Source organism: Hippoglossus hippoglossus, chromosome 4 (genome assembly GCF_009819705.1).
Source record: "Hippoglossus hippoglossus isolate fHipHip1 chromosome 4, fHipHip1.pri, whole genome shotgun sequence".
Taxonomy (NCBI): Eukaryota; Metazoa; Chordata; class Actinopteri; order Pleuronectiformes; family Pleuronectidae; genus Hippoglossus; species Hippoglossus hippoglossus.
The window spans coordinates 17,787,707-17,812,991 of NC_047154.1; the positions used below are offsets into that span (position 1 = coordinate 17,787,707).

General features: G+C 41.2%; 2 protein-coding genes and 3 non-coding genes across 8 annotated transcripts; all 5 read right to left on the minus strand.

The window, feature by feature from the left end:
• Positions 1 to 988: 988 nt before the first annotated feature.
• Positions 989 to 8,461, minus strand: ncl (nucleolin). 4 transcript variants are annotated; one of them, XM_034582040.1, is made up of 17 exons: positions 8,227 to 8,383; positions 7,079 to 7,178; positions 6,883 to 6,990; positions 6,337 to 6,441; positions 5,763 to 5,990; positions 5,501 to 5,635; positions 5,160 to 5,243; positions 4,865 to 4,988; positions 4,420 to 4,556; positions 4,163 to 4,289; positions 3,913 to 4,049; positions 3,560 to 3,689; positions 3,109 to 3,251; positions 2,596 to 2,722; positions 2,151 to 2,356; positions 2,028 to 2,102; positions 989 to 1,799 (listed from the first exon to the last, which is right to left on the minus strand). In XM_034582040.1, the coding sequence occupies exons 1-17, from the start codon at positions 8,245 to 8,247 to the stop codon at positions 1,735 to 1,737; spliced, it is 2,052 nt and encodes a 683-aa protein (XP_034437931.1). In that variant the 5' UTR covers positions 8,248 to 8,383; the 3' UTR covers positions 989 to 1,734. The 4 variants fall into 4 exon arrangements, with proteins under 4 accessions (XP_034437931.1, XP_034437930.1, XP_034437929.1 ...); XM_034582039.1 differs by having other exon boundaries at positions 2,028 to 2,356; positions 6,883 to 6,988; positions 7,080 to 7,178; positions 8,230 to 8,461; XM_034582038.1 differs by having other exon boundaries at positions 2,028 to 2,356; positions 6,883 to 6,988; positions 7,080 to 7,178.
• LOC117760890 lies at positions 2,800 to 2,937 on the minus strand. The gene has a single exon (XR_004613757.1). It is a non-coding gene; the product is annotated as a small nucleolar RNA SNORA57 (small nucleolar RNA).
• Positions 3,350 to 3,483, minus strand: LOC117760885. The gene has a single exon (XR_004613752.1). It is a non-coding gene; the product is annotated as a small nucleolar RNA SNORA75 (small nucleolar RNA).
• Positions 6,107 to 6,244, minus strand: LOC117760891. Its single transcript, XR_004613758.1, has one exon. It is a non-coding gene; the product is annotated as a small nucleolar RNA SNORA57 (small nucleolar RNA).
• Positions 8,462 to 13,258: 4,797 nt separating the features above from the next.
• Positions 13,259 to 16,867, minus strand: nppc (natriuretic peptide C). Its single transcript, XM_034582043.1, has 3 exons — positions 16,632 to 16,867; positions 15,306 to 15,588; positions 13,259 to 13,790 (listed from the first exon to the last, which is right to left on the minus strand). Exons 1-2 carry the CDS (start codon positions 16,722 to 16,724, stop codon positions 15,316 to 15,318), a joined length of 366 nt encoding a protein of 121 aa, XP_034437934.1. The 5' UTR covers positions 16,725 to 16,867; the 3' UTR covers positions 13,259 to 13,790; positions 15,306 to 15,315.
• Between the last annotated feature and the right edge of the window lie 8,418 nt (positions 16,868 to 25,285).

The window sequence follows — 25,285 nt, forward strand, 5'->3', positions numbered from 1 at the left end:
AGGTCTGCATGTACTGTATAACAGCAATGAACTAGAATGACGCTCAATAGAGTGCAGAACTCTGCCCAAACCACATTTAAACTCACTAGACCTGGATTTTCATATGGCTCCACACACCAATAAGCAAACACTCACATCAGTCCGTTTAATGTATCCATCAATTATTCTATGACAAATGGATTGAAATGTATAAACTGAAAAAAACCTTCCTGGATTGGCACCAAATTCAATGAATTCTTCCGTAGATTACGTCCCAACCATCTAACAAATTGAATTAAGATTGATTGACTCATTTAAAAATATCCTGCTAAAAAAAACTCAAGACAAAAGCCAATCTCCTTAGCAGAAGAAATGAGGTAGTTGCGTTTCTGATCTTTAGGGGCAATTTACATATAGTAGAGGGCTTTAATCTGCACATGGTCCGTCATCGTCTCTACTTCAACACGAGATTAACATGAGTCAAGGGTATATTATAAGAAACCCTGAATGCCTGTTTTTACAGTGGAAACATTTGCCTTCAACCTGAAATTTTGAATATTCAAAGTTAAATTTGGCATGTTTGACTACAAACCCTCAATTTTAGTTATGTTGTTAGCCTTAGAAATGTGAAGTTTTCCTTTGTTAAAACCAAAGGCCACTTCAGGGCAGCCTGGTTGAAATGAAGGCCTAGAATCAGGTGCACTTTTAGCACTGAGCACCCCCTTGCGGGCAAAATCTGAAGTGGCTGACAAAATTTAAAATCAGAGACTGCCACCTAGTGAACATTGCAAGTTAAACCAATCAGTTGCTTGTACATTTGTTTGGCTTAAAGACATGGCCATCTTCGAGGACGTCTTTATGGTGAATAGTTTAATAGAAACACGTTTTATAGTTCATCCATTTCCACTTGGTTGGTTCACATTGGTTATTCACAGGTAGAAAAATAAAAATAAAAAAAAATCCAGAAGTGTTGAAGCTGACTCAGATGACAATCTTGACAAAAGCAGAATTGGTTTCAAGGATGTTGTATTGCAGATGCAGCAAGTAGCTCATTGACGAGTGCAATGACAGACATTTAAAAATCACCACCTACAAGGTTTTATTCAATCACATGAAAATCTTGAGATTCTCTGATGGGAAAAAATTAGTCAATGCACTACAAATATTTTATGTTACATAGATACGGTTCATTCAACCTCTGACTCGGACACGGACTGTGCCCCACCAAACAAACATGACATGAACATCTTTGCCATGTTCTTAATATCCAACTCTCCAGTCTATCAAAATATGCTTTGCACAATACAGTAAAACGTGGCACCTAACGCAAACTAAAAGACAAAACAAAATAAAAACAAAAACATATGGATACAAGTGTATTTTTTTACAAAAGGTAAAATGAAATCATACAAACTGTTTAAATTTACACAATGTATCTGACGAAGACTCATATTTTTTCACAGCAAACTTGTTTGCCAGACCCATTCCGTTTTACTCCTTCGGTAAAGTAAGCTAATAAGGGCGAGAGGTGCAGTTTGCATTTGGGACATTCAGTACTCGCACGTACTACTCGAGTTGAAAAGGTCAAAAGTACCATTCTGGCACACAAGGATGGGGAAAGTTGCAGGATCTAAATAAAGGGCTAAAATGCCCATAAACAGTTAAATATTTATCAATGACGCTTTGTGGAATGTCCAAAAGCTCTGAAAACTGATGAAACCAGAGTCCATTCAAAAAGTAAAATAGACTAATGACTTAGTCATCAAACTTGATTTTCTTCCCCTGGGGTTTGGCTCCGAATCCGCCGCCGCCTCTTCCACCTAAAACGAAAAGACAACTCAGTTCAACTGCCAGCACAAAGTTATATCCAAGTCTGATGCCATGAAAATAGATTTATTTTAGTAATCATCAGCCCCTTAAACCTTTACACGGGTATTGATCAGGACTGATCATTGCTCATCAAAAACACAAATCATATTGCCAACTAATCTACTTTAGTATTCTTTTTACTATGCTCCCCGCCCCTCAAAAGCAACCAGTTCCTTTACCTCCAAATCCGCCACGGCCTCCTCTGCCGCCACCACCGCGGCCACCACCATCACGGCTTCCGAATCCGCCACGGCCTCCTCTGCCACCACCACCACGGCCGCCAAATCCGCCGCCACCACGACCTCCTCTGCCGCCACCACCGCGGCCGCCAAATCCGCCTCCGAAACCTCCGCCAAATCCACCGCCACCTCGGCCTCCACGGAAGCCGCCTTCACCCTTGGGCCTGGCATAGTCCAGGGTCACCCTGCTGCCATCGATCTCACCGTTATCCATTGCCTCCTTGGCAGCCTTGCAGTCGTCCTCGTTATCGAAGTCAACAAAGCCAAAGCTGCAAGGAAAGAAAATGAACACTTGTTAGAGATTAGTATTTTCCTTTAGCTGCACCGAGGTGTATTGTGTTGCTTTTATTTCACATCAGACATAGGCAACTTCCACTGAGGAAGCTGTCGGTTTAACTGTGAGTTTGCTCTACTTCTCACGTGAGGCCACTCTGTCACTAGTGGACAGAGCAGTTATCACAAGAAGAGTCAACAGTCAGAGGAAACATATACGACTCTTCACACTTACCCTTTAGATGATCCAGTGTCTCTGTCTGTGACTATCCTGGCTGCGACAGCGCCGTCAAACGAATCTTTAAGGGTGTGATCGTTCGTGTCCTCAGAGAGACCCTTGACGAAGAGGGTTTTTGTTGGACCTGGACACGGAAGCAAATCGTTTAAATTTGCAGTTTGTAAAACCTCATTAGACAGCATCAAAAGTAAGCAGAGGCATGAATGTCACAGCGATTGAGGATAGAACCGGCAGACGATAACACACACCGGTACCGAAGACATAGCATTGTATTCACTTTTCCTCCGTACATTTCACACATGGGTACTCAACAACCACATGTGTGCCAAGAAATGGAGGTTATGTGGATATATCAACCTAGGTTAAAAAAAGTCTGTGGTAATGAAATAGTTTAGTCTAATATTGCACAGAACACCATGCTGCAGGTCTTACCATCATCATCTAACATTTTTTTTGATCTGATTTGTCCTAGAATTTCAGTATGACCACATGTTCAGTTTGACAACCTACCAGTGTTTCCTCTTCCTCCATCTCTGCCACCACTGTTTTGGCTGAACTCCAGTCTGATCGTCCGGCCTTCAATTTCTGAGTTGTTGAGGGTTTCCAATGCTTCCTTAGCTTCTTCTGCGGTTTCAAACTCTACAAAGGCAAAACTAAGAAGAGAGGTATGCATTAGTCAAAAGTCTACATCTAAAAAAAAAAAAAGTAATATACATCTGTTTTTTCAAACAATTCCTCAAATTATATTTCTAGTTGTTGCACAGCAGAAATATGCAACGCCCATATGCAACTAGGGCAAGCATGTTCTAACTGTGCAGTGACTCTGCTTCTCGTGCGAATCCATGCAAAATCATGGGTAAGATTAAGAGGAGCTCATGAGAAGGTAGCATTGGAGATTAAAGAAATTAAAAATCCATTGGATGAAAGATAGTCCCTGAGGTTAATATAATCAGATGCTTACCCTTTGGGTCTGCCATCTTTCTGTGGAATCCTTATGGACACAGCTTTCTCAAATGATGCTTGTAAGACTTCCTCTGTGGCACTGAAGGCAAGATTATTCACGACCAGTGTTTTACTGGAGGCTCCTGTTACTACAGGGAGAGAAGGGAGGAGATGAAATCAGTGATCAAGCTAAACAGTACATTTCAGTGCACTAAAGTACCATTAGCATTCAGCACCAATGAGGCATCTGCTTGTTTATCAACACCCTCTTAAGAAAAAACATTCAACTCCCATAATTATGGGTAAACTAATTACACAACTTTCCATTACTTCTGTCTTTGATACCATAGCTTTATAAACATGTTCATTTACCTGGCGCCTTGGCCCCTTTCTGACTCTTGTCTCCAACAAAATCAACGATGATGGATCTCCCCTGTACGTCAGCTCCCTGGGCCTCCTCCAGCATCTTCTCTGCTTCAGCCTCAGATTTGAACTCGATGTAGGCAATGCTGTCAACAGAAAGTTAAAGATTACTTCTACAAGCAGCAACTAGATTGTGTTTTAATGTAAATTTTCCTAGTGGTGTAATCTTGAGAAAGGTTAGTTAGCAGTTTGTTCTTACCCTCTATTTGAACCGTTCTGGCCAGGAGGTAACCTGACATCAACTGCATCTTCAAAAACTTCCTTCAGGTCATCAGCCGTTGCAGTGAAGGGAAGGTTCTTCACAAACAGTGTCCGTGCGTCTCTCTCTGTGGGACACAAGTCAATGTCAGCAACGGTACTATTGGGTCCACATTCTTTTACAACTGCCAAGAATGAATGCCTGGAAGTGCACCAGCGCTTTATCAGATGTGCAAAAAACTTTGATGGAAGTCGTACCTTTCTTGCCTTCCTGTGAGTTCTCTTTGCTGCGGGCCCTGTCCAACTTCAGCTCCTGACCCATAACTTTTTTGCCATTGAGCTCCAGTGCCTTCTGCATGTCCTCCTCAGTAGAAAAGTCCACATAGCCAAATTTCCTGGTGAGGCAAGTCATTAACAATTACACCTTTTTGCTTGAAAAGGGAAAGAAGATTCATTTATCTACACTCCTTGGATGACTCGGGGGTTAACTGTGGGAAACACTACCATTACAGGACAACTATGAAAAGTCTGATCAACACCAACTATCAATAGTATTGATCTGTGCACGTATATAACACCCTAGATTAAGTATTAATTGCCACCAGGAGAGTGATTGCTAAACCTTTAGAAATTTCCTATGCCATTTCTGACTGACTGTAAACATAGAATAAAGCTTGTAAAGTGTGTTTTATTTGTTACTTACTTGGATCCACCTAACCGCACATCAGCAACATCAAGTTCGTTCTTTTCGAAGAACTTCCTCAGGGATGCTTTGATCTCGTCAAAATCTTTGTTGGAGTTTAAGTTTCCGATAAACAGACAGAATCCTGAAAAGTGAAAGTGAAGTCGAAGTTAGTTTCTTTTTGTGGAAGATTCTCTTGATTAAATCAATTGTTTGAGATTCAGAATAATAAAGTGACATCACACATCAGTATTAAGTCCCTTGTTTGTCATCATAAAATGTTGAAATTTGATTGCTGGGCAGGCTACACTCTTACCTTCTCCTTCTGCCTTAGCTTTTTTAGCAGGGGGTGTGTCCTTTTTGCTATCTGCCTTCCTCTTTCCAGACGACACTGGGGTATCTATGGAAACATGAGGGTATCATGATTAAATTCTAACATGCACAATGGTTGATATCATTTCAGAACACAATGAGTATCTACAATATGTGCGGTAGAGTTTCCAAATTAAATGCAAAAAACGTGAAGAATGTGTCACCACCGCCATCAAAACATTAAGTAAGGTAATTGCTTTTGGAATAATGATTGTCCATTCATCACGTAGTCTTTCAAAGATGTAGAATGCCCCTTGGACATTTTTTTCCATCAACGAAACTCACCCTCATCATCATCATCTTCCTCGTCATCTTCTTCCTCATCATCCTCTTCCTCAGACTCCTCCTTGGCCTTGACCATGCCTGCCTTCTTTGCTTTAGCAGGTGGAGCAGGAGCAGTGTCCATCTCCTCCTCAGAGTCTAAAAACAGACAGTGCCAAAACTTATTTTTACAAAATCGAACCTTTGACATCAGAAACAAACAGGTGACATCACACATAATCAGTATTAACAACCTTGTTGATCATCCTATGAGATTGGTTCTTACCATCTTCCTCATCATCGTCATCAGATGCCTCCTTAGCGGCCTTTGCAGCGGGTTTGGCAGCTGCTTTTGCTGGAGTAGCCTTCTTGGGAGGTGGGGCCTCTTCTTCAGACTCCTCCTCATCATCATCCTCATCGGACTCGTCTGCCTTCACTGGGGCCTTGGCAGCAGGTTTAGCTGCAGCCTTTCCTGCCTTTTTGGGTGGTGGGGCCTCTTCTTCTGACTCATCGTCTAGACACAATACACATTGATATTAGTAACTAACAAAAATGCACAACATTTCTTCTTTGAGACAAATCTTCAGAGGTAAAACCTCATTAGACTGCATCAAAGGCAAGCAGAGGCATGAATGTCACAGCGATTGAGGATAGAACCGGCAGACGATAACACACACCGGTACCGAAGACATAGCATTGTATTCACTTTTCCTCCGTACATTTCACACATGGGTACTCAACAACCACATGTGTGCCAAGAAATGGAGGGTATGTGGATATATCAACCTAGGTTGAAAAAAACATGTTTAGTCTAATATTGCACAGAAGACCATGTTGTTTAATCATATTGCAGGTCTTACCATCCTCATCAGACTCCTCAGCCTTTGCAGGGGCTGCCTTGGCTTTAGCCGGTGTTGCTTTAGCAGGGGTCTTCTTTGGTGGGGGGGCCTCCTCTTCAGACTCCTCTGTAGGATGAACACAATTTTAGTAAATGTTAGTCAATACAACATATTGGTACGATTATTAATTAAAACAAATGTATAATTTAATATACAATAAAACACTCTGAATGCAATGATTTGCTATTCATGACACGCAGTTGGACAGTCTACCTAATAAAACTATCCCCATCTAGAAAACTCAAGTACATTTATATTCAATGACTATGGAAATTGATGAAAAGGTGTAAGTAAAAAGATTTGCATTAAGTAGTTACAGCCCCCCCCTCAGGTCACCTCATTATCACAAATGCTACATCTCAGGTAACCCTTATACCCAGATGTGGCAGCAACGAACCGAAACATGAGCAAATCTAGACTAATGTTAGTCAAGTAGTTCAACTCCGGTTTAACTGAAAAAAAGGAGCCATGCAATTAATATAGACATGGTTAATAACAATTTCTCACCAGAGTCATCATCATCTTCACTTTCTGCTTTTTTGGCAGTAGTGCCATTTTTCGCTGGGGTGGCTTTAGCTGGTGTGGCTTTCTTCACCACTTTAGCTGGAGCAGTCTAATTGAAGAAAGGGAAAAGGGGTTTAGGTTACATTAGATGTGAAAAATACCCCAAAACGTTTTAACTGACAAATGTAAATATACCGCACCTCCTCTTCACTGCTCTCCTCCTCACTTGACTCATCCTCCACATCTTTGGGGGGTGGAGGGGCCTTTTTCTTCTGAGCTCCTTGCTTGGTTGCTGCTGCCTGGAAGGTAAAAGAAAACAGGCAAAATGTGAAATTGAGAAAATAAAACAGTTAATGTAACAGTTAAAAGCACAAAATCCAGCTGAGGACTAATCAAGGTAATGGGGGGAGGGGGCTGATCAAGCGTGTTTGCTAACATGGGGGTGGAGGTTACACCATGTGGTACAAAGATAAGACAAACTCTCACTTCCGTTAAATTAATTTTTTTAAATAATTTAAACAATTATGTATGGTAGAGCATGAACCAAGTTAGGCCGAACGTTTGGCGGGTGGATCTGTGGCTGTGGTTTGTCCACCTCGTGTGTCAATCGGAGCAGGCGCACAGCCCACGTGGAGCGCAGGAGGTGGGCAAGCTAACGCGTTGGGTAACTCTGCAGCTAGCAAACGAGCTTTTAAAAACGCACGAATCAAGTAGAAAAGGGCGTTTGATCTAAGTGTTCAACGCAAATGTCAAAAAGAGAAACACTGGACTTTATTAAGTGCGCCAACAACTCGACGGAGAATCGCTTCCGCTCCGCACCAGCGCTGTTAACCACCATGCTAATGCTAACAGTTTACCAACTACGCGTGAGCTAAATTAGCCCAGATCGTGCGTGTATAGCAGCACCTGGGCCGCGGGATAATCGATAAGATGGTTTGTTTAATTAAATCCATCAACTGCGTGCGTGTGAATACCCGCCGATTAAGTCGAGAGCGCGCATGTGGGCCATTTTGAGTGGACGCGGGCGCTAGCAGGCCAAGCGTCTGCTAAAAAGGCACAAACATGGCTGCTCCCCATCGAGAAGAAACGTCGAGTGCACGGGGAGATTTCGCCATTTTAAATTCAACCGAGCAAAACACGCACATGTCCCGCGTGGGTTAAACGCACATAAAACAACGCGCTTGCGGGAGGAGAGGAGACATTTTGTATCTTTCTCCGTTTTCCGTTTTCCTCTGAAACGCAGCGGCGGCGGAGGCCTCGCGCGAAAAACACGGCTTCGTGTATTTCACGGTCCACACGCCGCTGGAGACTAAACAGACGCGAGTGTGTGTGTGTGGTGCGTTCTCTTACCTTTGCCAACTTCACCATGGTGTTGTCGTGTGTTTCTGCCGCACACAATGAACGGGACGTTTGTAGACTGGGAGCGGAGCGGCTATCGCATGCACGTGGCTCGACTGACTCGCTGGGACATTGGGCAGGAAAGAGAGACGGAGGCGGAGACGCGCTCCTTACTCTCCTGCCCTGCGCGCGCCCGCCGACACCGCCCACTCGACCGCGTCCCGCCCAATCAGCGAGCTGGGGACGTCTGCCGACGTGCCCGCGCATTGCCTCCACAGATACAGGCGACGTGGGGTTCGAACGCGGCACGAAAACAAAACACGTCTTTTGTTAAAGTGCGACGACGAAACGTGTTCGTGGAATTAAAAAACACGATGTTTCACGTGAAATAACATCAAACGCATCAAAACCCCCGACACTCTTAAGATCCTCAAACGCACAAAGGACAGTCACCATTTTGTCCTGTTTCATAAAAAAGAACAAGACACAGTCTGACTTTATCTCCACGTGGTAGTTATCATCTAACATTAGATATTTAGTGTTTTTTATTGAAAAACTACATTTAAATGCGACTACGCTTTTATTTGTTGTATGTTTTCGCCTCACAAAGCTTCTTTATGTCCCGTGCAGCTGTTTATGTAAACCACGTGGTCTGGGCCATTTGCCGTGAACCACATGTGCATCTCACCACGTGGAGTAGTACTGCGTTGTAAACTGTGTTGCCCAATAGTAGTGGTATAAGTACTTTTTATGAAGTACTTTTCGAATTTGAATTGCCAGAGTACTTTGACACAGTACTTCACATGTGCTGCTGTGTAATTCTATTTCTAAGAGGAAAATATGGCCAAAGATCTGTCTATATTGATAATTTTCACGATTAATGTCATGTTTCTATTTAGTTTATGTTTAAAGATTTTTGCTTGTGAGTGAAGGTTGTGGTTTTAAACTTGTTTTTATGAGCTGAGAATGACAAACAGCAAAACAAAACAGTTTACAAATCGGAGGTTGATGTGTTGTACCCACTCACTGTGCTTACACAATGGATAAGAATCATAGATATGTAGTGAACCTTTGTTATAGAATAGAAATCCTTTATTGTCAGTGTACAGCAACAAAGTTAGAGGTGGTACTTCTGAAAAACAACCCAAATTTATAAAAAAAACAACTTTAAAATCTCAATAAGACACAGACAAATACATATGAATACTTTAATCTAAAATGAGGACCTTTTAGTTACTGCACAGAATGGATATTGCACTTAAAAACAATATGAATTTATGTAAATATATCCTATTACAGAGTTGGTGGAGTTTAAAGTTCTGACGTCCCAGGGAAAAAACCTGTTCTTGAGTATATTTGTTTGACTTTTGTTGTACAGCCTTCTTATTATATCATGGTGCAATAATTATTGACATTGTTTGATTGCCCAGCCCAAAGGAAAACAATGAACTTGTTTTTTATGTTTAGTATTTGTGATAAAGTCACCAGTCACTCTGCCTGTGTGTGTGTGTGTGTGTGAGGTAGAAAGTACTCCAGTCAGTTTACTCCCAGGGGAAAAGAGCAGCACATTTGAGTAATTAACCCTCAACACCACACAGAGGCAGCATTGCATTCTACATCCCTCACTTATTTCACAAAGCGCTGGGCAGAGGATTCCATCCCACCTCAACCAGCACGTCTCTTTGCACATATACTGTATTACTGGAGTCTCACACAGACATAAGCCCACCAACAGTTTATAATATATAGTGTTGATGATGATAAAGTGGTGCATATATTAAGTATTTTTCTGGCATTTAAACGTGGGGTTGTGCATTCTTCCTCACTCATGTGGGACATTTAAATTGACGTCATCAGTGTCTGTCTCTGTTCAATCACAAGTAGAAATGTCTGCTGTGAAGAAGGGTTGTCCGACTCTGACCTACTGTTCAAGATGCTTCTCATGAAACTGCTCAAGAACATATATGTGATCCTCATCCTCTCATAAAGTCTTAACACTTTTGTACTTATCTTCCTTGTGTTTTGTATGTTTCAATGCAAATTATTACCTCCACTAAGGAGGTTACGTGTTCATATGGGTGTGTTTGTTGTTGGTTTTTGGGGGATAACTCAAAAACTACTGAGCCGATTTCCGCCAAACTTGGTGGAGGGAGTGGGCCAAAGAAGAACCCATGACATTTGTTGCTAAATCTCCCTTTGGTGATGATTGAAGGGCGGATCCAGGATTTGTTTCACTTTTTCTAACTGTGTTTTATGACGAATACATTATTTTGGGTTTTGCGGTCACTTCCCCTTTTTGTTTTGTCTATACTTTAAAAACTTGACGACCATGTGCAGGATTGTTCGGCCTTGGCTGACGTGCGCTCTACTGAGACTCATTCTTGTGGAATAAGTAACTATTTGCAATGAGCTGTGGATTGAACCTTTCTTTACGTGATGATACACACAAGCAAGCACGGGATATTTTTCAAAAGAGAAAAGTGAATCAATCCAATGACAGATTGGTTGATGGGAAGATACTTTCTCATGGGTCAAGTTGATTTGGTTGTTGCACAGCAAGACGTATCAGAAAGTGTTTACAGAGTTTCAGCTAATGTGATTTGAACCGTGTAGTCGACATCGACGGCATGTTTCAGCATTTAAATTTCCTAACATTTCAGTGTTTATTTGTTTTGAAAATCAACCCCTGTTTTAAGTATGTGAGTTGAATTCCTTCCGGCTATGTGACACAACACGTGTGTATCGATTACTGTCACCTTCATGCGTTTAATTGCTTTTTTGCAAAGGAACTATGCTGAATTAGCAGAATGGAAGAAAGCGATTCTCCTCCTCAAACTTCCTCTACACCCTGTCTGCACCTGTTGTTCACTGCTGTTGCCAGGGGTGGAATCAATTGAGTGAATCCAATGAATAGGAAGCAAATAGAGTGGAATAGATTACACAAGGGATTTTAGAAGGGAAGGGACTTTCTTCAGCTCAGGAAAGTGCTTATTTATTTCTACACATGGAGGTAAGTCCTTGGTGGTGTTTCTGCCAGTGTATTTACTAACTTGGGGGCCGTATATTCAATCCAGTTGCACAATTTCTTTTCATCATGATCCATGAACTTTTCCCTGGGGAAAATGGTAAATGTAGAAATATATTGCAATGTTGAAGAAAGTGAAAAAAATCCTCGATCTGCCCCCTGAGGCGGATCTTCACCAAAATGTAATGGCTTCTTCCCTGACCCATACAAACAATGAACTTACTGTTAGGCTTTAAACATAATAAGGTAACAGCATCAAATTTGCGTATTTTTACCCATTTTAGCCCCACATGGTTCAAATAAAGATACTCCAGCAACACAAGAAGGGCCATAAAACCTCTGGTGTTTGTTGTGGTGTCCGGGGCAGAGGGGTTCAGTTTCATCCTGGTGTTTTTGTGTTTCTTTTGAATGGTCTTTGAATGGGGGAGGTCGGATCTTTAAAGGCCCCTGACCCAATGTTTTAATGAATATTAGAAATATCAGCCTAACAAACATGGAGCACTGGTGAGGATTCTGTTGATTTTGACATATGCTCTTATCTGTTGGTTCTCTTCAGCTTGTAAGAAGCTTGTGTGACGGGTGTTATCATGATTGCCCACATTGCTTGTTCTCTGTTCTCTGGATTTTTATGACCCATGTTCAATGAGTACACCAACTTTACGAGGTGTGTGTTATCTTTGTGTATCTCAGTGTAATTGTAGCCTCTATTGTCACCAGTCTGTAATGAGCAGGTCCAGTGTTGTTGTCCCTCTTTTCCATTAAACCACATCACCTGTTTGTGTGTGGGTAAAATGGGGTTTATTGTCTCATTTTGTCAGTGACTGCTTAATTAAAGAAGAAACATGCTGATCATAATAAATGGCATTTTCATTTCGAAAGATGATGAGAAGATTTTTCTTTGGGCTGAATAATCCCCAGCTGAGTCACTCAACCTGACATGTAATGGTTTTCATAGATTGCTAAATGGTATTTTTATTAATCTGTTTACTTTGGACATTGTTATTCAAGGTGCTATTCAAATAAGAAAACTTTAAACTGCGGAGGTGTGAGGATGAAGAGGATGAAGAGGATCCAAGTTCCAAGAGTCTCTGCAACCCATCCTGAGAAGCCACAGCGCAGAGAATCTCTTCATCTCGTCTGCTTCATCTTCTGGAGCCACACGACATCACAGACATGTCTGATTTTGAGACTCCGGCCCACTGAATTCCTTACTATTGCATGACTGGTGATTTTTATAGTGTGGCTCTCATTCTAGGTCATTGTGTGACTATAAAATGTAATGGTACAAAGTTAAATTATAAACTTCATCTGCCTCAGACAGTAGATTATTTTAAAAATGGCTTGAGACTCTTTGTTTTTGGTAACTTGTGTTAAACTATTAAAATATGGTGTCATCCATTCAGCTCCAACTCTCTGAGGTTCAGGTCAAATGTCGGAAAAAAGTAATCTAACTTGGCCTTAAACAGAATAATCAACCCTGAGTATTGGTTTTGTAGACACTCACTTTGCATATATTAGATGCTATCCCTCAGGTTAGCGATATTACTGCCACATGTGCCCATATTGGTGTAGAAACGCCACAATAACACATTTTCAAAAATCTGAAGTAGATATAAAATTTTAGGATGGTCAGGCTGTTTCCCGCAGGTACCGTGCAGAATATGTTCCATCCAGCCATCCATTATCTATATCGCTTATCCTTTGAGGATCTCAGGAGCCAATCTGATATTTGGCGAGCAGCTTCCTGGTCAGTTTGCAAACACATTACAGGTCTGACATGTGGAGACAGACAATCATTCACACTCACATTCACACCTAAGGTAAATTTAGAGTCTTCAATTAACCTAACCCCCATTCTGCATGTCTCTGAACTGTGGGGGGAAGCTGCAGCATCTGGAGAAAACCCACACAAACACGACAGAGCAAACCACTGCATCACCATGCTGCTCCCAGAGAATGCTCAGTTAATATAATTCACCAGTACCATTGAAAGATAAAACCCTGAGAGGAAACATGTAAGTGCACATGGAATGTTCTTTTTATCATTTTTGAAAACATTGACAACTATTTGAGACAAAGGAAAAGTTACAAACAGAATTGACCTGCAGTTTGCATCCATTTTCAAAATGTTACATAAATAAAACTCATATTTATAAATATCTCTTTTTTATAAACATATAAATAGTTTTTAAAACATAAATACATTTATGCAGGGGAAGATGAAGTACATGAATGTACAGCGGCAGCAGCAACAAATGTACAGCTTTGCAGTTTGTAGTTTTTACACCTTTGCCCGCCATCTTGTCGTATGCGTCTGCAATTTTATCTGTTGACCACTCTGTAATGTATACATACATGTATATATGTATATATACTGAATACTTATTATGTATATATTTATATGATGGTTTTGTAGCATTGTCATCTCAGTCTTTGTTTTTATGCTGGTCATGTTGACTTTCGTACCGAAAATCTGTCACTTGGTGAGTTTGTCTTGGTTTTTTTCGTCAGTTGAGAACAAACTGAACCAAAACTGTCGTCCGGAGATCTGGAGAAAGAGAAGAAAAGGGAGGAGCGAGGTTAGACGCAGGTTTCAGATGGTAATACAATCAACACAAGTTCTTTTTCTTTACGATTTTTTTTTCATCTAATGCCCGTTCATCAGCCTCGGGTCCATCTGAAAAACTTTCTAAGTGTTGCTGAGTTCAAATCGTCTCCCTGACTCTCCTCTGACCAACATGTGTCCGACACAGACTTCCACATGAGTGATACGCTGCGGCGCATGGGGGGAGGACAGATAGGTGTCAACTGATGAAAAACACTCACACTCATTAAAGTTTAGTCAGGAAATCCCGCTCCCCCATCAGGACTTCACAGCCACAACAAGGCCCCCAGCCTCAGGACTCACTGTGCGTCACCTACAGCTTCCTCATTACTTTATTTCACCCCCACCAGCCCCTTTTGTTGTTTTTGTCCAAATCCCCTGGTTTCAGAGAAAAGGTTTTCCAGAACGCTCCTGGCCACCACAGGGTGCTGTGCGTATAAAAGTGTGGGGGTCTGCCCGTCTGCACCCCCACTTCCCCCGTCTCTCCCTGTCCCTTCTTTTTTCTCCTTCAACTTGATGTAACCCTGTAGTTTCCTGCATGAAGCAGGCGGGACCATTCATGGTGATGCGCATTAACACAACAGAGTTCCTAAACACCCGCACTGTTTCTCATACATCAGTTTGCATCAGACTAAGTGGGCTATCCAACTGTCTTAAAGGGGGTTTCTGTCCCAGGACCCCCCCCCACACACACACATACATACACACACACACACACACACACACACACACACGCACACACACACACACATAAAACCCAGCTTAACCTCATCTCAAGAATCAGCTCTTTTGATAAGGGGGAGGTTAATGACATATGTCCAAATGTCCTGTGCTTAATGTGATTTCTTCCGCCAAGCCGACCTATGACCCGACCTTTGACACAGTACAACCACAGTCATCACTCTCCACTTGCTGCACTGTACAATGACGCCACTAAGATCTGATTTTAATTCTGAACTGGCTTTAACTTTGGAGGCAAAGCTCAGTGTCCTGAGACGATGTCAAGAAAAAATCCATAATCTCACTGGAACATATTTTCTCCGTTTGTTCTTTAATTTCGCTTTCTCTCTCTTTCCCTCTCGCCCTCCCTCCTTTCTATTGGTCCCTTTTTTTGTTTCTGGACACCAACACAGACCGTACAGACCAACAGTGTCAATGCCTTCTTCCATAAATTTTTCCTGTTCTTCATTTTTTTTCTTTTCTTCCATTCATCCCTTCAAGGTACAGGAATCTTGACCAGTGACAAACAGACAATATAAGTTCTTTACTCAAATCCCTCTTTCATTCTTTCTTCTGTCTCATTCTTTAGTACCACCCTTCCCACTCATCCCTTATTCCCATTTTCCAACCATTCATTCATCCATTTCTTGACATTCTTACTTCCTTTTAGCCACCATGCTTCTGTTCATATATCAGAATGTCAGGTCACAGTGAAGGCTGGCAGTGTTATGAACTCACCATCACTTCCCTAGCAGCCCATGCCGCTGATGGTCCCTATCCTGTCCATCTTGTGTCCGAAGCAGCCACTCCGCGTCGTGGAGCCCCCTTTCTTGTTCCCCGACTTGTGTCTCCTCGGTGCGGGTTGGTCGTTAAGCAGGCGAGCCCACATCCCTCTGGCGCGGGTGTCGATGCGTAAATCTCGCAGTAACCGTATCCGAGAGCGCACAGCATCTAGCCGCCTCTCCCTCTCCTCCGACTCCAGAAAGTCCGCCAGCTCCTCGCCCAGCATACTTCTAAGAGACTGGAACACAAATTGAAAAAGAAATAATGAATAAAATGATGATGTATCCCTTTCGGCAAATACGTTGCGCAATGATCTATGCTTTTGATCAAATTTAAATACGCGCTTTGTGCTTGTTTGAAAAGAGCAGTTTGCATAGAGTTAGATTATTTTAAACCTGAACCTGGTGCATGTTTACGCACCTCCAAACATCGTGTGCAGTGACCAAAAGGGAGGAACCGGAGTTTTTTTTGTGCCATTTTACGCACGGGACTGCAGGAGTAACTGATGTAGAATGGCTCTATCTGACCCAAATGAAATTTCGAATCAAACCTGAGAGTAATTTCTTATCGCGGTTTATTTCCCCAGAGGGTTTTGAACCTTCATTCTACTATGTGCACGGATCAGCTCTGGTACTTCAGACATCGCTGTTGCATTGAAGAGGCACAGGTGCGTGGAAACCCCGGCTCCTCTGGTCTGAACGCCGAAGCATCAACTTGCTGTCATCCCAAACTGTAGTCATGTAACTAAACCCACCATTGAAATACTTAATTCTGAAGTCTTCGTGTTATTTCGTCGACCCTGTGGACTTTTACGCACAAAACGTTCAGCTTTTGACGTACAGAAAAGATCCAGTCCAAGCTGAACCTGAACAGCTCCATCCTAGAAAGTTGCTCATGAAAGCTGCTAAAACATTTCTTTTATTTTAATGCCTTACTTTTACCGGGCTTTAACTTATTGTATTTCTTAGGCTTGCCACTTTACTTCAATGCGCGCTAAAATGCGGAGACTGACAAATGATGCTGGAGAGAAAAAACACGGTGGCGCTGTGTGGATTGTACATCTCTGAAACAGGCTCTCTGCAAAGTAAATTCCAAGATTATAAAAAAATCTTGAAAGTTTTAGACTAAGAGAAAGTGAGGAAATTGACATAAATCTGGAAAAAATGATGCGTAAAAGAAATGGAACCACGTAACAGCTGCTCACTCCCGACGCAGCTCCCATCAGCTAACAGTGTGAAGCCTCAGTTCTCATTAATAAGACCATAAGAAACTTCTTCTTACCTTCTGCTGCGCTTGAGATACAGGTTTTGCAGCCATCCTTACTGAAAGCAGCGTGACCATAAGTCCACAAGCTACCAAGTACGACAAGTTCATTCTGACAGGTCTGGTATTCTCTAAGAGATTCCTCTGCGCTCAAGTTCAGAACAGCAGCCAGTCAGCTGTTAAAAATAAGAGGCTTCAGTCCGTCCTTTACTCCAAAGCTGCTCAAGTGCTCCTCTAACCCTGTGTATTAGTCCTCACCGCTTTATAGCCAGCCCATGGTGATGTCATGACAACCTGCGTAATGGTCCTCCTTCCTCGCCAGCCGCTGTTTTCTCTACCTGCCTCTGAGCGCGTCATGCCAGGGATTAATTAAATGATACAAGCTCCGGTCATCGGGGTTTTGGAGGAAACAAGATAGGCTATGAGCGATCAAAACGCACCGTCTCTTATGTGTTTTTTTCTCCTCCAACTTTCAGACCTCTGGCGGAGGTTTCAAAGGCTTGTGCGTAAAGAGCTGAAGAGTGACTTTGGCAGAGAAGGGACTCCTGAAGATGCCAGCCGCCTGCCCTGCGAAACATCTGAACAAGTCAGATTTTGTCCTGTGCTAGCGAGGGTGACATTCACTTTTTTCTTGATAGTGAATATTTCAAATAGTGGAATTAAATAATTTAGCTCATTTTCAAAGAGGTTCCAGGAATGCACTATATATGACCATATGTAGTTTTCTTAATCTAAAACACTTTCTTGAACACACAACTCATAAACCACCAGGTCGTCAGAATACTGGATGTGATGGTTTGTACCACAGAAGTGAGTCACATTAAGCAAGGAGCCTCATCACAAAGAAATACTAATGTGTCTGGATGGATGATGGAATGAGTTCATCTGGGATTTCTTTCTGGTTTTGTGGATCTTGGGAGTTCTCGCAGTTTGGGTTTTCACTGCAGTGAGACCTGCATTACACAATGTGCTTAGTGGAACCGCAGAACAAAACAGACACATGCTGCAGCTCAGGAGTGTTTTGACTGGTGTCGCCTCAGATGCATGTGTGTGTGTGTGTGTCTCTCTCTCCATCCAGACACCTGCACACACACAAAAAAAGCATGATTTAAACTAAAGAACACATTATATAGAGCTCTTTGAAGCCTGGTGGTATAAAATCTTTCATGAAATGTTTTTGTGCTCGAAAGAAATATCTAAGAAAGATTTCATTTTGTAGTAAAAGGCTAAAGAGTCTCAACCTTTTTCCAAAGTTTTTTATAGCAACACAAAAGCTTCTTGGGTCTCGTGCCACAGTTTGTCATTTCAGGGATGATAGAAGTTTTAGAAAAATCTTTTTCGTAGCACCTGAAAAGAAGAGGTTTCACTGCGTAGATGTTTTTTTGTTTTTTTATCACAGTGAAGCAAGAGGGTAGAACTCTAAAGACCGACAGTCTGATAGAGTTTTGACATTGATTCTCAATGACCTTATGACAGGAAGGTGTTAATCTAAGGTATTAATATAACAATCTCTTATTATATTATATTACATTACGTATGGGCACTTGAATTTGTCTAATTCATGCCACATTTATAGCTTCATTTAGAGGAGGAATGTGTTAAAATAAGTTTATTATAACATTACTGAACTATATAGATACAGAACATCTAACTGGTGTCAGTAGATCATCAGCATGTTTGAGAACATTCAGGTGAAACCCCCCCACTCAGACTGATCCACTTCTTGATGTGATCACTGTGAGTCGAAGCACACTGTCTTTTTACAGCGGCCACTTCTTGCAGTGTGGAATGATGTCTGGGTGCTGCAGAGCGGAGCTGCAGTCGCAGGCAGCACCGTCTGTTTTGGAACACAGAGTGGCAGTATTTGCTGTGCTGAAAAGAAAATACCCCTCGTATGGTCGCATGCTTACTGGATCAGTTCCAGCCTGTAAAAATAAGTCATTGCTCACAGTTGATCACGAGTGTATGAAGATTAGGACTCTTTAATTGTTTGATCGAAAATCAATAAATCCATAATGCTCTGATGATTTGTCATATATATGTTACCGCCACAGTTTTAACGGTATTATATCTTGATTATAGAAAGTTTACTGCATATTCTTTTCATTCAAAGGTGATGTTTGTATGTTGAGGCCAATATACTGAGCTCAATCAATCTTCCCATCATCACTGCCATCTTTCTTTGGTTGCACCACAACCCAGTCTCACCAGGGCATGAGTGATAAGGACAATTGTCACCTACTCAATTACGATAAGTTTGATCTTATTGAATGTTTTTATGAAAGTTATATTGTTATGACTTCATGGAGAAATGTGTCAAAAGTCAGGCGAGCATCTTCTAGTGCATCTTCTCAAAAACCTTACTTCAATGAATGTGGATAAGTTGATAGGGCTTTCAAATCTATTAATGTAATTTTTGGGTCTTTTTTCTACTGCATTACTCTCGATGGACAAAAATCAGAAACTCAACTGGACAATATCTAATATTTACTGTGATAAGATGCTTTCTGAGTAAGAGCTCCCCTCATTTACTTGGGACAAGAGACAAATATTACATTGTTTGCAGTTTTGATTATCATCTATTCATCCATGTAAGCACAGGAATATAGAATAATTGATGGACTGAGTCTTTTCAGCTGAAGCCTCGATACCACAGATTCTTACCAGGATCACTTCTGTGCAGTCTCTGGTGCCAAATAATGTTAAAGCTCAAGATAGCAAGATGACACCTGAATCCAGGATATTTTAGCTGACTTTTTTTTTTAAACGTGAGGAAGCTGAGACGGGTCGTACACAATCTAAAATCTTTTAAATTGTGCAGTAGCTCTATATGGAAGCTAGTTTCTCTTTTTTGCAAGAGTATGTTGTATGGACACACATAAAAGTCACCATATTATACCCCTGTAGTTACTTACTGACATTCTTACTATATGTTTTCTGGTGAGCTGGGAAAGTTAGATGCAAAGGCCCAATGAAAGATTCTGACATGTTCACGTGCAGTTTTCCAGACCTGGACTTGCCCTGTCATCGAGAATTCGGCCAAAAATGACAGGCTCCGTGCTCTTTTGCAGCTTTTTGTGGCAGTGCAGTGCTGCAGTGCCAGCTATCATCAGGAGAGATGCTTTTGTTTCCCATACTTAAGGCGAAAGGAAGCCTCATTGACCTCTTTCTAAGAACTAATTGAGGGGTTGTCCCTTTCAGCAACTGCAGCTGGAAAATCTCACTCACACACTGAGGTACCTGTAGTGAGAGGGAGTAGAGGATGCTGCCTCCGATGGGAGAACCACTTCATATCTCACTTATTTGTGCAGTAAACTTCACTTTCACAGTGACAACAGCGTGGAGCTGGTGAACTCTGCTGACCTCGAGTCTGTGACGAGCATTTCTTTCTAATTGCTAATCCCTTTATTTTGATTTTTAACGAGTGACACATTCTTCCTTAATGCCGCAAGTGTTGTGTCACATGTTTGTCTTTTTTAGTGCCGTTTAACAATGTTACACACTTTTCCCGATGACATCACACGGGTTACTGAGAGCACCTATTTCGCTCTGTCCTTTTGTTTCCTCCCTCTCTCGCTCTGCCTCCGCCGCAACGTCTTATCCGCTTAATTTTCAATAAACTTTTTTAGCTTTCATGTGGCCGAGAGAAAGAATGAAGCAGCTCGACTGGTTTGCATCAGGAAGCCGTTCAAACCAGTGGAGTGGCCGTGTGTTGCAGTAGCCCTCGCAGTGTGTGTCTATGGGAGGATTGAGTGTCTTGGTTTCTTCTCTGGGGTTAGTGTAAGACAAACTACAAGGCTGTTACGGTCCTATAAATAACAGTTTTATTGCATGGGGAATTTTAATGCTTTTTACACAAGTGCTCTGAAGGCTTTCTCATGTGCCAACTATGGACTTGCTTTCAGTGGCGAGGGACAGTTACTCAGGACTCATGTATTCACACATACCAGGGTCATATTGAACTTTGTTCCGGATTAAAGGAGCAAAGAAATGTTGCATTTGTTTTACTTTGAGTGAAAGTAAAGCACAAATTAGATTTACATGTGAGATTAACAGATACAAATGAGGTTTCGTGCATTAAAAAACAATTTGACTGGATCTCTCGGGTGCAAAACTGGTGTCGTAAGTGCAGTAAACTTCTTATTTGTGTATATGATGAGCCTAAATTTGGATATGTGTTGTCTGCAGTAAGACTTGAAGCCACACACAGACACAGATTCTTTTTGGCTTAGTTTCTCCTTGGAAGGTGACATTTGCTTTCTCAAATACAGCCCCCTGGAGAATTTTACGAAAATGTTCGGAGTTCAGTGCATATCTGAAAGCAGCTATAGTGACACATTTCTTTCTCTTCTCAGTTGTGGTTATCCTCTGTTGGATATAATTGATGATGCCACAGATTTCAACCTCCTCTTCTTTCCCAATGGTCTTTCTATGGCGTCAGTATTTTCTGTTGCAATATCTTCTAAGGTCAGAGTCACTTTTCTTCGCAACAAGGACAATAAACTTGAAGGAACTCTTATGAAAGTCACGATCACTGGAAATTGCCAAGGACCCCAATCAATCACACAAGGACGCCTGGAGATCTTCAGGCCTTAATTTAGGAATAACTGCACTTCGTCGTTGTAAACCCACAGTTCTACATATTTTCTTTGATGGATAATAAGACGCCCAGTCACTTATGTGTCGCAGGTGCAACAGTCTGGCAGATGACTCTTCATCAGAACAGTGGAAACCCTCCGGAACATTGTTCAGTGTTGCTCATGCATGAAGCCAAACACAAAGGACAAAGAAGCCACAAGTGGAATATAGTCATATGAAAAAAAAAGAGTTTTATTGCGTCTCCAGAACATAAGCTGGTGTTTTTACTTTATTGTAATTCCATAACCAAAATATACCGATGACTTTTGAGCAGACGCTCAGATGATTAAAAAGCGGAAAAAGTTAAATCACGTACAAACAGTTGTCTTTAAGTTGTCTGTGCAGACGTAAGATCATGTTCTCATAAAACAGCTGGAATGCAGGTGAAAACCATCAAATTCCAGAAACACCTGAAAAGGTTTGCATATGAAGATTTTAATTTAGAAAATACTGCTCTACCTGTAATGACTTGACACTTTCAGACTATGTAATATACAGATTATAACATATATTTAACTCTTGTGACAAAAAAAATCTACAGATTCTTTCCTGTGCGTCATGTTTTTGCTCTCATGTCATGTTGCCTCATTTGGAAAAACATTCCGATCCGGAGGCACGAAGAAAGAATATATGAAAGGCGCTCTTAGGTCAGAGGCTATTCTTGTACAGTTTTTGTTTTCTGGACCACAAGAGATTCTGTCTGGCTCTTATTTTTACTGGGTTTGTGTTTTGCAGTTGAAATGACTGCGATGGCACATACACACAAATTGCTAGCATCGCTAAATACTGAGCCAATGATAACGGTGTGACAGCATGTTTCTCCTAATGGCATCTTTCTTTTTATAAATAGCTTCAATCATCATGATAATTTTTCATAGATTAAAATTTCCCCTGCTATTATTACACTGCCAAAGTTACCATTACTATTAAAATCATAAAAGTGAATATATACAGACTGTTTTAAAAAGCATTTATTCCAGCATTCACAGCCGCTGCCACACATACTTGGTGGCAGAAATGTTTTTCTAAGCCACTCTAACACTGGTGTGTCACTTGTGTTTCTCAACCCATGTGGAAAAACGCATGTTTGGGGTTTGGGTGGCACAAGCCTCGACAAAACCACATGGAAACAGGACATTTCATCGCAGATATATAATCTTGGATCAAGGTTTCAAATAATTTTCTTGACTGCGAGTGAAGTGTCCTTTTTTTTGCAAGTCCAACGCTGCCACACAAACACAGTACAACACACTGTTTCCCTAATTATTATTTTTTTTATTGAGAACAGTACTTCCCCCCAAAAATCGAATCTATGAGTAATTTCTTTCAAAACTCGCCGTGAGTCATGAGGATGTAAAATATGTCATTTATGGTTTTGCAAGTATTAAAAGCCATTTTAACTGCGCTCAACCGAATCCTATCTGCTGCCGTGCTCAACTAGCACCATTCCACTGAAACACAATCCTATAATCATTGGTGTGATGCAAGGTACATACAAGTACACTCATAGACTGCTGCCTGTCACAGGCGATCAGAAAGATGGCAAATCTTGTGGGGAACAAGTAAGCTGATTCGCTTCCCAAGCACCAATGAAAAAGTCCCATTCAACACAGCAGCGTTTAAGCAGAAAACAAATTGAGCAAGCCGAGACACAGAGGTGTAATATAATTACTTCACCTACGAACGAAAAACAGCTTCCTACTCCGTGTGACGAACAATTTAAAAATCACTCCTACTGAAACGTCTGAGGACCAACTTGCACGCAGGACGTGATGTAACCCAGAATCAGCTGAAGTTAAACTCCAGAGCCGCAGATGCTTCACGTGAGGTCACTTCTTCACTCCAGTGAAAAACAACGAGGAATGTGTGTCAGGACGACCACAAAGGAAATTCAAAGGCTTGGTGAAGGGTTTGAGGGCATCGAGCTAATGTTCCGAACCAAGAGCCGCTGAAAATGAGTCAACAAGCAAAGGCTGTTGGACGTGGTAATTTGGCTGTGTTTTTATTGAGTTGGGTATTAAATCAGGTATTAAAAGTCACTCTTGTGAAGTGATATAAAAATAAAAATTTGACCTGAGTATTTGGAGCTGGTGTTCTCTGACCAAAAACGGCAAAGGGCTAAAAACAAAATCATATAAAAATTAAAATAGAAGAATGTAAGTGTGCACACATTTGATTATTGGCCCAGAACAATGCCTCATTAAAAAGAATGAGGAGGCTTGTGTATAAACATAACTTTATACTGATTTATACTGGTACTTTTTGCCTCTTCTCACATATATTTTTATTTAAGTATCAAATAAAACTGGGTTTAAATTTGTCTTAAATTGATTTTCTACATTCTTGTTGCTGTCAGCAAATAATCATTTTTATCAATATTTGACCAGAGGATTATGTTTGTAGATTAGTTGAGTGATTGATTGAGGAGGTGGGGTCGTTCAGTCCACTTTTCTTTTTTAATTCTACCACAAATGATTACAACACGACTGCTTGATATACAATATGCCTTCTCACATATTCCACCATCACTGGCAATTGCTGCTCCCTTAATTTCTATCAGACATTTTCTTATGTATAAATACTTTTTACACATTTCATTGTGTTAAAAACTGTTTCTTCTAATCAATGTCGTGAATATTGCCATTTGGTTGATTTGTTCAGTTACACTCAGCATCTATTGCACTTCTGTCCGTCCTGAGAGAGAGATCCTCACATGTGGCTCTCTCTGAGGTTTCTACCTTTTTTCCTGTTAATAGTTGCACCTTGTTTAGACCTATGAGGAAAATTGTGATTTGTGAATATGGGCTCTACAATCAAGATCTGATTTATTGATTGATTCAAAACCCAAAACTATTGAGCTTAAAAAAAGTTATTTACATTTTAAATGCTGGAAAGATTTTTGATATATGGCATTTTTATTGTGATAAAATGACTGAAATAATTAATTGCTTAAGGCTGAGTGTAGCAGGTGTATGTCTGGGATTTGCAGGTTTAAACCCTGGAAGGACAGAAATAAATCCGTGTTAGAAACAGTTTGAAAAACACTTTCCGTCCTCAGGGACGACCGATACGATACTCGTGAGCAAAGTTTATCTTAGATTTAGCCCCAAAAGCGTCTGTACGTCACAAGTCGCTCAGAGCAAATAAGCAGTTTTAGGTGATGCCGAACCTCCGATGAAAAACACCTCTTTTGAACTTGTATCATTTTACATGCTGTAAAATGTATTGTGCACAAACTCTTACTTGTATGGCCTCAATTTCTGATAATATATTCACTGTGCAGTCATGTTGAAAGACACCTATCATAGTCAGACAGTGAGAGGAGTGGATTTGTTTTTGTTGCTAATACCAGTGAAGGATTTTTCCTCATGTCACCATAACCTACATTGCCAGATGCCAGTGAGGGAACGTTCTGGCTGAGTGGAAATGAGGTGCCATTATGGCTTTGCCTTTCACTGAAACCTGCATTTAGGAGTCTCGCTGCCACTAGGAGCTGTGATAGCCACTCGCACACCAGGGCAATTTCAACCCAGTGGCGTGGTGACCATGTGAGGTCTAACCCAAATCAGACAAACCAACCCCAGTCTGGCGATGGGGTTTTTCAAAATAACCCTCCCTCCTAACGTCCATGTGCCTCCTATTTAGTGGGAGATCTATGACGTCAAGTTAGGTAGACCTGCGCAAAGGCCACACAGGTCTTTAATGAGCGAGTTAGCACAGAGCAAAATACAGACTCTTTTTATTTACAGTATGCGAGCGATTTGCATGTTCTGTAATTTCTGTGTTCTTTTGCGTTTGTGTCAGTGAATACAACACATTCAAAATGTTTAGGAGTCTGTATTTGGCTCCTAAAGTCATTTGACTCAGGACTCAGGATTTATTATTGTATGATCTTGCAGATGTAATGTTGTTTAATCTTGTTTATTTGATTTAATTGTACGATTTACCGAAGTTGAATGCCTCATTTACCTTTGTGTGACTGCACACACCAGCACCGCACGGTGACAGGGCAGAGGTCTGGACTCCCAGCCCGT

What these genes read in the sequence shown, in the direction of transcription:
- nppc (XM_034582043.1), bottom strand. Translation starts at nt 16,724, where the DNA reads ATGAACTTGTCGTACTTGGTAGCTTGTGGACTTATGGTCACGCTGCTT. An exon ending in TATCTCAAGCGCAGCAGAAG is followed by an intron (nt 15,589 to 16,631) that starts GTAAGAAGAAGT and finishes TTTGTGTTCCAG; the next exon opens with TCTCTTAGAAGTATGCTGGG.
- ncl (XM_034582038.1), bottom strand. Translation starts at nt 8,247, where the DNA reads ATGGTGAAGTTGGCAAAGGTA. An exon ending in TGAAGATGATGATGACTCTG is followed by an intron (nt 6,442 to 6,882) that starts GTGAGAAATTGT and finishes TTCATCCTACAG; the next exon opens with AGGAGTCTGAAGAGGAGGCC. An exon ending in TGGAGGAAGAGGAAACACTG is followed by an intron (nt 2,723 to 3,108) that starts GTAGGTTGTCAA and finishes TTCCGTGTCCAG; the next exon opens with GTCCAACAAAAACCCTCTTC.